At 41.2% G+C, this 12707-nt stretch overlaps 1 protein-coding gene across 3 annotated transcripts in view; it reads right to left on the bottom strand.

Annotated features, from left to right (window-relative positions):
- Positions 1 to 2425: 2425 nt before the first annotated feature.
- Positions 2426 to 12707, bottom strand: part of LOC116037490 (lysosomal acid phosphatase-like) — a 32867-nt gene continuing 22585 nt past the window's right edge. The window contains exons 13-19 of one of the 3 annotated variants that reach the window (XM_031281392.1): positions 9888 to 9908; positions 9428 to 9590; positions 9064 to 9329; positions 5638 to 5783; positions 5329 to 5557; positions 3171 to 3485; positions 2426 to 2975 (exon numbers count right to left, since the gene is read on the bottom strand). In XM_031281392.1, coding sequence (XP_031137252.1) covers positions 2635 to 2975; positions 3171 to 3485; positions 5329 to 5557; positions 5638 to 5783; positions 9064 to 9329; positions 9428 to 9590; positions 9888 to 9908 — 1481 coding nt within the window. In that variant the 3' untranslated portion in view covers positions 2426 to 2634. Of the gene's footprint in view, positions 3064 to 3095; positions 3486 to 5328; positions 5558 to 5637; positions 5784 to 9063; positions 9330 to 9427; positions 9591 to 9887; positions 9909 to 12707 lie in introns of all 3 variants that reach the window. The other 2 variants (XM_031281394.2, XM_031281393.1) reach the window with 2 other exon arrangements.

Here is a 12707-nt window from a genome sequence, read left to right as displayed (position 1 = left end):
ATGCAACGCGTTCTAATGACCGGGTTCGTAGGATATCGTACAAAAATGTATGCACACCATGATATCCTATGAAATTAGGCGAGACGCTGGCTACAGAGCTCTGTTTGCTGTTGCTCGTATCAGCAGCTGTTGCTAGTTGAGTTTAGCCCATAGACATATATAATCATCTGTGATGTCACCCACTGGTTTATGGACTGCCGTTTTGAAGCCTCGAGTTTGGTGACACGGGCGTTGACATCTTGTGTTTTTTGCAACCGGATGTGACAATTTTTGACGAGAGGTTAAGCGGGGAAAGGTGTGGCGGCCAAGCCAGTGTTTTTTATTGTTGCAAGGGCGCTGCGCTGCGCTAAACGCTAAAGAGGGAATCTTCTCGCTTCAGAAGGATTTCAGGCAAAAGGAAGTTTGGGCACCAAAATCACTTGTTAAGTTTAGGAAAAAGATTGTGGTTTGGATTAAAATACTCCTGAGGAATGAACATGCATTTCTTGGATGAAAGTCTTTTGTTTTCCCCTGGAAGTGAACTCCTCTCCCCAACTTGAAAGCTCTGTGTTTTATGAGCCACCCATCCACCGGTTCCACAGCGCTCTTATGCAGCAGCAGTCAATGTGGTGCATACAGCAAAATGTACGTGGAATACATTACAGTGTGTTACTTTTCGTAGCTGTATGAATGGTTCATGAGCCTGCACACACAGTAAATTATTAAGAATTGCAATTGTATTTATTATTTTTTCTGTTTAATTTAATAAATTGCTAATATACTAGCAACATTATTGCAGCATTTAAAAACACGGAAACCATCACATTTTCTGTGTTTGGTGGGGCTCTTCATTCAGCTGCAACTCCGAACTGTTAGCATCTGAAGCGACGAAGAAAGCGCCCTTCAGCGTGTTTGTAGAACGTACTGGGGAGAGCAGCATGTACACAGGGTTTAGCGAGTATTATGTAGTATGTAAGGGGGAAATTCCGCGTAGGGAGGCGGGTCGGGCTGGTGGATGGGTCATACACAGGACTTTCACCAAGGAAACCGGGGTTGTGTCCACGTGTGTCTTTAACCGTCCCGTTATTGCTGCGTGTAATGGAAGCCGCTTTCTTCTTCAACCGGCCCATTATTCCCGCGTGTCACAGAAGCGTAAGCCCACCCACGACCTTTTCCTAAACCCAACCATCCCGTTCTTCCCGCGAGTCACGGAAACATAAGCCCACCCACGACCTTTCCCTAAATTCAACCGTCCCGTTCCCGTGAGTCATGGAAACGTAAGCCAACCCATAAGCTTTTCCTTAACCTAACTGCGTCAAAAGGGACACCAGTAGTCCCGACCAAGCATGTTTAGTTAAAGTGTGTTATATGACGCTAAAGGATATTTTTATCGTCAATAACAACGACAAAGGCACCTGACCAAGCGTTCGTATTTTACGAGATGGGAGTGAGAATGTGTTGTCAGCTGATGCTCATTGTGATCAGTCACACCTGAGCTCATTGGCCATGCCTATTCTCTCCAATAAACTCTAAAACTGATGTAGCTTTTACAGTGTAATTGTGTCCATTAAAATCAACACAATAAACCTTTAATATTACAGATTTGTTATGATCAGAGCAATTCACCAGCAAAAAAGAATAATTTTGTGTCCATTAACTTTTCAGATTTAATTTTTTATTTTCGTCTCTTATGTCTTATTTTATTCAAAAAAATCTGTGCACTCATTTGTATTACAGGGGAACCCCATAGTATACTGATAATATCCAAGCAATTTAGAGTCTTTTCTGCTCTTGCACATTATTGTTTGTGATGATGGAAATTAGCTACCGCAACCACAGAAAAACTGTTCAAAGATGAGTAGGTCAAAAATATCCTTTCCTTTATGTGCTTAATTTTTGATTCATGACTGGGCTTTAACTTGTAAAGTACTTTGTTGAACTGTAATGTATAAATCCTGTATTACATTCAGTCTTTAGTCCTTAGTACAACTGAAATGCAGAGGAAGCCTGCATGTTTACCTTGACCAGGCTGAATATCATGCTATAGAGAAGAGAGGATATGAAGAGGATTACAAAGGAGAAGACTGTGGACCAAAGACTGCTGTACTCTTCCTCCTCCAAGGCATCATCTGTGCAGCTCAGAGCAAAACTCAGTTTTGATTCTGGAGTAAAATCTAAGAAGAGGAAGGCATAGGCAGTTAGGTGTGTGTGTGTGTGTGTGTGTGTGTGTGTGTGTGTGTGTGTGTGTGTGTGTGTGTTTTTCTCGCTTGAATTGTGCTCAGGAACTGAAATCAAGCATTATTCACTTTGATCACATGTAAAGTGTGGATCCTAATCCACTTGAGCAGTGGAGCAGTGTAGTATACAGTACTACTGTAAGATATCATTGAAAACTACTCGTACATCGATTGTTTTAAAATATTGAAGTCATTCATAAACGTGTAACAAAAGTGTCTCCATGCAACATTTATTTGAAACAGTCAGCACACTTCTCAAGCCGTTAGACAATGTGACGTAGACAGATTGAAACACAATATGACAAACAATAGTAAATTGACCGTTTTACAATCACAAAGACAGGTTCTCATGGCAGAGAGTACACACAGAGACAGAACAACACATTAGCACTAACTGCCACATTTAAAGCTGAATCTACTAATTATCACATTCATGGGATTTACCTAGGCCACTAGACACATCTCTGGATATAGTATGGTTTTCGCCACTACCAGGAAATGCGTGGCAGGAGAACATGGTCAACTTGTTCCACTTCTCTTTGGTGGTGGTGTAAATACTTGCAACTGAGTATCCTTGTTTGGTCTTCACTGGGGGGAAGTCAATGCCATCAGTATAGATGGGGGGGTTTGTTTTTTGTTCTGACCAGGTGATGTAGTAATCCCGCTGCACCCGACTGGAGACCAGACACACCAGAGTGACCTCATCGGTGATGTCCTCATCTGGGAGGATGTGGACTGTTACTTTTGGCTCGCTCCCATCTGAAAGAGATACTCGATTTAACAAGGATGTTCATATTTAGGCTTTTCCATTTGCTATACATCAATTATGACATGTTTGTGTGTGTGTGTGTGTGTGTGTGTGTGTGTGTGTGCGTGTGTAAATTGGCTGCCTCCCCAGACTTACAGGTCACTGTTCTACTAATCTGTCTCCATCAAAGACACTCAGTAACATACCTCCTTTGCGGAAAGTCAGAACCTGACTAGCTAGTGTCATATCGTCTTTCCTGGCAGAACAGCGCACGTTGTTGACTTTGTACCACTCAGTGAGGGTAAGAGTCATTGTGCTGACTCCCGACTGTGTTGTTGGGATGGTGTTGGTCACAGGGGATCCATTGATTTGCCAAGTGATTTGAATTTGATTTACAATATTCGGGTCCTGTCCAGTAATGATACACTTCAACTTTGCCTGGTTAATGCTAAAGATTTCTTTGGGACTTGGTTGGTTCAGTTCCATTGTGACAGGAGGTCCATTTGGAGGCAATGAGGGCTCTGTGGGTGTGGAAAAAAGAGTAGAAATAAACATACCCATTTTAAAGCATCAGTCTAATTATTCATTTTAGAATTTTGAATGTAAATTACCAGATTGATGATGGTAAACATGAGAAAAAGATGTTATTATTGAACATTTTGTTATAAAAACAAAATTAATAAGACAAATACATCTAGACGTGAACACATCACTCCTGTTCTCTACACCCTACATTGTCTCCCTGTGTGTTTTAGAATAGATTTTAAGATCTTATGGTTTGTTTTTAAGGCCTTAAATGGCCTGGCCCCGGAGTATTTGTCCGAGATTTTAATCCTGCGTGAGCACAACCGGTCATTGCGGTCTTCAAATCAGCTGGTTTTAGAAGTCCCAAGGTCAAGGTATAAACGGTGGGGTGATCAGGCTTTTGCAGTTGCTGCCAGAGACTCTGGAAAAAGTTACCCCCATCATAGATGGAAAAGAGAGAGGAGGGGAAAAAAAAGTGTATGTATGCATCTGTGCCTGTGTATGTAAAGAATTGTGTTGAATTGTTTTGTATTTAAAGGATAAAAAAATAGAGAAAGGGGGTGGGACTAGAAAAGTTAGTTTATGAACGTCCTACTCCTTTTTGAACATGGGAATTTCTTTGTTACGATTTGCTGAGGGATAGACAGAGCTTTGACCCAAATGCAGGTAAAAAGGAGTTTATTGAACAAAACTTACAACTAAGAGTGTCCAGAGGTTGGCAAGCAGGCAAACACAAAATAATCCCAAAAGGCTTGAAGACCAGGAAGCAAAAAACACAAGAGACTAGCCACGACGACAGCACACAACACATCACACAACACAACACATCACACAACACATCACATCACATCACACAACACAACACAACACAACACAACACAACACAACACAACACAACACAACACAACACAACACAACACAACACAACACAACACAACACAACACAACACATGGCACGACACGACTCTCAACACCGAACAGAAGTAATGCTCCCACACACGTAAAGGAAAACACATAGACTAAATACACAGAGTAAATGAGGGAACAAGCAACAGGTGACACTAGGCTGGGGAACAGGTGAAACACATAAGACAATCACAAGGGCGGGAAAACCAAAAGACAGGAAGTAAACCAGACAAGACTAGGGAGAAAAGACAGACTTCAAAATAAAACAGGAAATGGGAAAACCAACAGAAAACATGAAACCAACTAAACAAAGAAACTTGACACAGTGACTAAACGTGACATTCTTACTTGAAATACTTATAATTATTTTGGTAGATTGTGCTGAGAAGTACATGTCCTTATTTATCTGTCATTTTGACTATATATATAAATAAATGTTTTTACATGTTCAAATAAATTACTACTTCTAGAAATAAACTCTTTAAAAAGACTTTTTTGATCAGCTGGAAAAAGCACCATCACAAAGCTGAAAACATGTCTGTTTTTCTGACACCATGAAAAGTTTTAAAACGTTTTAAAGATAACATGGTTCTCACAGGACAGCGACGCTACAAACAAATAATGATCTTATAGAATATAATGCATTGCTGTAGATTAAACCATCCAACAGGAAATACAGGAGTTAAAATGAGCCCAACCTTAAACACGCACATTAATGCAGCAGTAATATTAATCCAAAAACATCAGATACTGACAGGACACGTTTTACAGCACAAAACCTACTTTTACTTTTAGTACTTTAGGTTAATTTTGCTGGTAATACTTACATGTTTTTACTCAAGTAAGATTTTACTACTACACTACAGTAAATATGAAAACATCTAATTTTAAGTGGAAATTTAAGGTTAAAGTCTGGACATGACAGACACTCACGCAGGCCAGCACAGCAGATGTTGAGGTCACTGTCAGTTCCAGGGGAGGTGAAGGTGACAAAGCCCGGCTGGCTGCTGGTGATCTGGCTGCTGATCCAGGACTGATATTGGGACACTCTGGTGTAGACTCCTGGGAAATTAGGCTTGGCACAACCATTTCCAAAACTTACGATTCCCTCCTGGATCCAGCGGCTGCCCTGCTTGCTCACCAGCGGGCCACCTGAATCCCCCTTTAAGAAGAGAAACATTCAGGAGAGAAATCTTTGCAGGAGATTAAATCTGACACCAACACAGGCGTAAAGATGTTTACCTCACAGGAGTCCTTCCCTCCAGCACTTAACCCAGCGCAGATCATGTTGTTTGTGATTGGGAACACACCATAGTCACAGTTACACTTTCTGTTCCCCACGATTGGCACATTCACCTCCATTAGGTTTCCTGGGAAAGGAAGGGAAACTAAACAGAAACAAATGCAGTATTAGTATGACTTATGAGTGTTTGATTGCTACATCAGTAGGTCTATGAATCCAAAGGACCATGTCTTTGCCCATTAAAGGTACAATTCAATTCAAATTAAAGATAAATGTCAAACCAAATGTAGCAGTATGAGTTTAACTCCTAACTACCTGGCGCTCTGTTGTCCAATCACTGCCGCAGCGCCCCGTATAAAAACAGCTAGTTGTCCCCCTTCCGCCCTCTCTTGCTCGTTGGTGACAGAAGTGCGTCGTACTTCCGCGTCGCTCTCTTCGGTGTGTTGCTCTGCTACGCTACAGGTAGGGTGGCGGCTTTGCTGCCTCCGCACTCACTTTCACTGTTATTTCGTTGCCGTTATTTTATTGTACTGAACGCTTGTAGATCTTCGGTTGGCGTGTTATCCCCCACCTTGCCGGTTGAACGCCGTGAATAAGAAGCGAGTAACACTGATAACTGCTGCGGTTTGCACGCTCGGAGCTGCCTCCTTCTGAGTCTACTAAAACTGCTTAAACGGTATGTGGGCTAAATGGGGTCGGATTTATGCTTTAGATTTATTTGGTGTTAATTATTATTTTCTGTAAACATTAGGAACCGGGCTGGTGCCACCGGAGATCTCTGTTAGCTGTTTAGCATTCCAACTTCCGGCTGCTGTTTTACCTGGACGGCTTCTTGCCAAAGTGCTATTCCTGCGTACAGACTGGTTTGCCTACCTGTCGTGTTGCCTACAGACTGTCTTGCCTATTCAGCGTGGTACAAGTGTTGTACGGAGTAACTACGCCTCTGCCATGTGGTCATATGTGTGGGCCATGGTCTTAACTGTGTGAATGTAGTAAAAAGGGGTTAGCACCGCACATTATAATTCGGTTTGTTTCTTTTCGTTTGTTTTGTTTTCAATTCAGTTAGAAGTGGCAATCATATTTTGTTTAGTTTTCTTTTTATTAGTGAGTTTTCTACTTAAAAATTGAGTTTCTTTGGTTATGTTTTAATTATAATTAAGGTTTTGTTTTGTTTCTTTTGGATTTATTGCCAAGTCTTCTTTTGAATTTATATTCTTGTTTTGTACTGCCTCCTGGAACCACTAGTGGTTCTGGCAGTTTATATTGTGTCTATAGTGTTAAATTTCTTTCGGTTTGTTCTTTTCTTTATAACCTCTTATATTGATTTTGATTTGTTCTTTTTGTGGAGTGAACCCTACTAATTGTGTGCGCGTGTGTCCCCCATTTTTGTTCTCATTTTAGTTGCTGAAAGCCGAAGGTGCTGATGTCCGGGTGTTGGTATTCCCTTCCTGTGTGTTGTGTCTCCCCGTTTTCATTTGCTGTGTCCACTGTTGTGTGTTTTTGTGTATTCACGGGTGGCTTTCCCTGGGATCCCTCACTGCCCTCGTATTCCCTTCTCCTCCACTGGTAAGCCTCAGCACAATTATTTTCTCCCCCTTTTGGTAAGAATGTGTTTTAAACTGTTTTTTTTTAATTGATTGAAATAAAATGTGTTTCTTTTCAAAATTGAACCTCGTCTCTGGCTGCGTTGTATACTTACCTGTGTGACCTTAAATATATTAATCTTACAATTAGAAGTAAAATCATTCATTAGTAATTGAAATCATTCTCTGGGTGAAATTCCCAGGGTGGCGTTGTCGGTGTGTTTGAGGTGGGTTTCATCTAGAATACCACCTCCTCTATTCTGTCTGCTCTCGTGCTCCCAGACAAAGGACAGGTCCACCACAACTTCAAAAGAAAGAACTGAAACCTGCTAATCCTCTCAAATTGACAGATGATAGACAGGGCCGAATAAAAATAATGTTAGCATTGATCTTCTGATGCTGTTAAAGCTGTTTATGCTGTTTACATCACCTATTTAAGATTTCCATAGAATATGCTGTAAATATTTATGTTCCCAAGAGGATGAATCCTATTTTTTTCAGCTGACCACTGAGGGTTTCCTCTCACCCCCTCTAATTTCTAAATTAATTTGAAAATCTATCTGGGAATTTGTGACCACTACTAACACTGTTTTTACCAGTAAATCCCTGTTTTGTTTGTGCCATGTACGAGGCAAGGGGCCAGGTGTAGCTACATGCACCAACAAAGACAATGAAGAAGAAGAAGACGGATTGCAACCGAACATGAATAAAAACAATTTCAAATGGGTTTTTTCAAAATCGGCTTTTTGAATTATTTTTTATGAAGATAACATATTCAACACTTTGGTAGACCTAAAGGAGACACACAGTGATTTCGTGAGAAACTTAACTTCTAAACTTAAAGGAACACGCCGACTTATTGGGACTTTAGCTTATTCACCGTAACCCCCAGAGTTAGATAAGTTGATACATACCCTTCTCGTGTCTGTGCGTGTTGTAACGCTGTCGTGTACAAATCAAAGTTGCTGCAAAGCAAATCACTCCGCCCAAGTAGCAGAAGTGCAGAGCTTCGCCTTTCTGAGAATATAGTTCCCAGTTTGTTTACGGTTAGAAGATGGCTGTGTCTCATGTTAGGTTTTTTGTACACGCTGTGACTCTACAAATCACAACATGTAAATAGGAACATGTTGGCGTTATTTTGTCACTTTTTCGGAGCAGTAGGCTAGTTGGAACCAGTTACCTGCAGGTTCTGTGCTAGGCTAAGCTACCGGTGGAACCGTCAGACAGCGTTACAACACGCACGGAGATGAGAAGGGGTATGTATCGACTTATCTAACTCTGGGGGTTACGGTGAATAAGCTAAAGTCCCAATAAGTCGGCGTGTTCCTTTAACCAAGAAAACTCCACAGGTGAACTTTAGTGACCTTTCCTCGAGCACCATCACCAGAACAAACCCTTTACTGCAGAGGCTCTTTGCAGCAATTTATCTTTTGGATCGTGGGGTGTTTTATGAAATATTTTTAAACTTCATGATATTTCTAAAACTCAGTTTTGTTGCTTTATGGGTAAAAGAAGGTGGGACTCATTTTTGCATTTCAATATGAGTAAACTCAGTTGTCACCATTGTATTGAAATAAATGGTTACACTTTACTTGAACTTTTCTACATAAGAGTGACATGACACTGTCATGAACGTGTCATAAAACATAAATATGACATAACGCTTTTTTAGTGTCATTCGGTTTTGTCATGACCAGTTATGGTTATTGTTAGGGTTAAGGTTAGGGTTCATGCATCATGACTGTCATGTGTTCATGACAGTGTCATGTCACGCTTGTGTAGAAAACTTCAAGTAAAGTGTTACCAAATAAATAAATGTAACCTAGCTGCTTTCTGACCCACCTCTGTATGCAGTGTCGCCCCAGCCGGTCACCCAGGCGCTAACGCCGCTGAAGAAGGTGCTGTCTGAAGCTGCCAGGCAGACAGGGACAATTAAATTTGTGAAAGTCACTGGTGAGGAGAGCTTCAGGAGGCAGATGTCGTTGTCATTAGTTTTGAAGTTATAGTTAGGATTGCTGATGACTTTTGTTACCGTCCGAGACACCCCATTGTGGTTGGGTCCCTGTAGACTCTGGAGACCCAGAGACACAGTCAGACTGGTTCGGTTTCTAAAGAGAAACAAAACGCAGCGCAAAGAAGTTAACTGCAGAGCAGTTAAGCAAACACAAAAACCACCGCCTAAGAGAATCTGCTCCTTAGTGCTTACGTTAAGAAGCAGTGAGCAGCAGTCAGCACCCATTGACTGTTAATGAGGGATCCTCCACAGAAGTGGCTCCCAAATGATTGCAGGCTGGCTTGCCAGGGCCAGTTACCCGGAGGGGCGTTCTCTCCTCCAACAATCCTGGTGTTGAGCGGAGTTATACCGCACACTGCAGAGAGACAGACAATAAGAACACACTGAGAAATACTCCCTTCTCCCGGGATTACCACTGAGCACTGCTGGGATTATAAACTTTAACTGTTGGTTGAGGATTATGATCCTGGGATGCTCTCAGGTGTTTCTAATCCAACACTCCTAAGTAACAGAGGAGAAACAATTCTTATTTCAATTTAAGTCTACACATTCCATTGCTTTTACAGGGTTTGACAGCAAATACTAACAACAATGAAGATATAAACAAAAACAACATGTTGACAGCCAGGTGAAAGTAAAGAAACTGACTTACCATCTAGTTGTGAGTGAGACTCTGAAAAATAGGAAACAAACACAAAATCACATTTAAACCGTATTTATATTTACAGGTGCCTAATGTGATCATTCGTAACCATGAAAATAAAAAATTATAACGAAACAAATATTTTTTTCTTCGTCATGAAGATGTCTTTCATTCGCTTTTGGTACTGTGATTATACAAGATAGAAGAGATAACCACTGACACTGTAACAGAGGCAAACTTTTATTTAATTGTTTTTATGAATGTGAACTATGTGGAAATTATTTATTTTTCTTTGATTAAAAACTGTCAGAGTACTTATAGGGGCACTCACCCATATAGTATTGCTTCCATAAAGTGTATGGGACTCACAAGACAACCTTACTTTTATTAGGGGTCCAAGTCCGAGGGGGCTGGGAACCGCGGTAGCAAAGCTACGCGGTTCACACAGCAGGGCTGTGGAACCCTATTGTTTTTCTAAGGCTTATTATTAGGGGTCCAAGCCCGAGTCTGGAAGAACCGGCGGTAGCAAAACTATGCCATTCGCACAGCAGGGCTGTGGAACCCTATTGTTTTTTTGAAAAGTGCTTGAAAGTACGAAGGAACCTATTGTTTTTGTAAGGATTATTAAGGCCCGAGCACGAAAGTGCAAGGCCCCAACGGTTGGGAACATAAATATTTACATGCCCCAACGGTGCCTTACACTGAAAGTGCGAAGGAACCTATTGTTGTAAGGATTATTTTTTCGAGTCCTTCGTCGCATTTTTGAGGGGGTTAGAATGCACAAAAACTCACAAAACTTTGCACACACATCAGGCCTGTTGAAAGATTTCCTCAGGCACAACACTTGACCCACTTCCACCACTAGGTGGTGCTATAGCAGAAAAAAACGTGTTTGACCCTATACAGCCAAACCGTACATCAGAAATTAAAAAACCATATATCGTCGTATTCCCTGGATTAAACTGAATCTCCTGATATAGGCCACGCCCATTTCCGCCTAGAATTTTATGCGTGAAAAATCGGGATTTATTGAAAACCTACTTTACCGAACTCCTCCTAGACCATGCGACCCATCTGCACAAAACTTGGCAAGTAGCATCTCCAGAATGACCTGACAAAATGTTATCAAAAGAATTTTCATAGGATAAAAACTGCCCAAATTACGCACAAACAAATTTGTGAAGCTAACTATAAAAACACCAACTTTGCCATATCTGGACCAAAATTAAGACTATCAACCCGAAACTTTAGATTCTTTTTTGCCATAACCCTCTGGAGGTCCACCACACATTTTATGAACATTGACCACTAGGGGGCGCTACAAGTACAAAAAGTTTATATCTCATGAACAGCTCATCAGATTTTTACTAAATTTGGAGGGTACCATCTAGGGCCAATGCTGAGGCCACCCTTACTGTAAGGTACTGATTGGTCAAAGTGGGGGTGGCCTATGGAACCCTAATTGGTTTTAGCCCTTGGGCACATTTTTGACGGCCTCAATATATACAAAAAACGATAACACTTTACTTGAAGTTTTCTACATAAGAGTGACATGTCACTGTCATGAACACATGACACTCATATGACACATGAACCCTAATCCTAACCCTAACCATAACTTGTCATGACAAAACCGAATGACACTTACTAAAAAAGTGTTGTCATAAATGTTAATGACTTGTTTATGTTTTATAACATGTTCATGACAGTGTCATGTCACTCTTATGTAGAAAATTTCCAAGTAAAGTGTAACCCAAAAAACTCACAAAAATTGGCACCCACATAAACACCTGGGAGCTTTGCGAGACTGTACAGCGATTTGGCCCATACCTGTAAGCGTGCTTCATAGCGCCCCATAATGCGTGGAAGGCCTTAACTTGGACATAGTTGCGCCAATCTTCACCAGATTTAATAGACATATTGCTCTAATTATTGTGGACATATTTCCCATTTACCTTCATTAGCTCCGCCCAACCGGAAGGCATCCATTTTTAATTTATGCATTTTTCATGTGTTTTACATTCTTTCGAACTCGTCCTAGGCTGTGATTTTAATCTTCTTGAATCTTTGCAGGTAGTATCTGTTGACCCTTATGACGAAAAGTTATCCAAAGAATTTTGATAGTTGAAAAAAAAAGCACAAGTTACAGCAACTTCCTGTTTAAACAGTAAGTTGCATTATCTTGGCAACAATTATTCCGATTGCCCCGAAACTCATCGCATCAAGCCTGGTGAAAATGTACGTATTTTAAGGGTTTTGGGAACAGGCGCACAAAAATGGCTCGCTAGCGCCCCCTACAAAGTTAAAAAAATTGAGCCCCTGCAGTACGTTTAACGTAGACCATAGACGTATACGCCCCCTTTCATAACATTTGAACCATTTAAGGAAGAGTCTTGTGTGAGGTGTCATTGAACTCAGCAGAGAGTTCCTTCTTCATTGGTGATGGTTTGGCCCACACCCTATGCTTAAGCCACGCCCCATTTCATAACTGGTGACCCGTTTAAGGTAGAGTCTTGTGTGAGGTATCATTGAACTCCCTTTTCATTGGTGATGATTTGTAGTGTCTGAGTGCTGCGCAAATGCATGGTCGCAAGGAGCGGCGTCCGCCAGTAACCCCGACACGCGCAGAGGCGCAAGGGCCCGTCCAACACTGCTTGCAGCTTTAATTAGAGCCCGAGTGCCGACAGCGGCGAAGGCCCTATTGAAACTGAAGAAATTATTATTCCTTCGTCCGGCAAATTAATTGCCTTTTTGAGGGGCTTAACATACTTAAAAACTCAGCAAAATTGGCGGTCGCATCAATTCTGGTGAAAATGTACGTATTTTAAG

Source organism: Sander lucioperca, chromosome 21 (assembly GCF_008315115.2).
Source record: "Sander lucioperca isolate FBNREF2018 chromosome 21, SLUC_FBN_1.2, whole genome shotgun sequence".
Classification (NCBI taxonomy): Eukaryota; Metazoa; Chordata; class Actinopteri; order Perciformes; family Percidae; genus Sander; species Sander lucioperca.
This window is presented reverse-complemented; position numbering and strand designations above follow the sequence as displayed.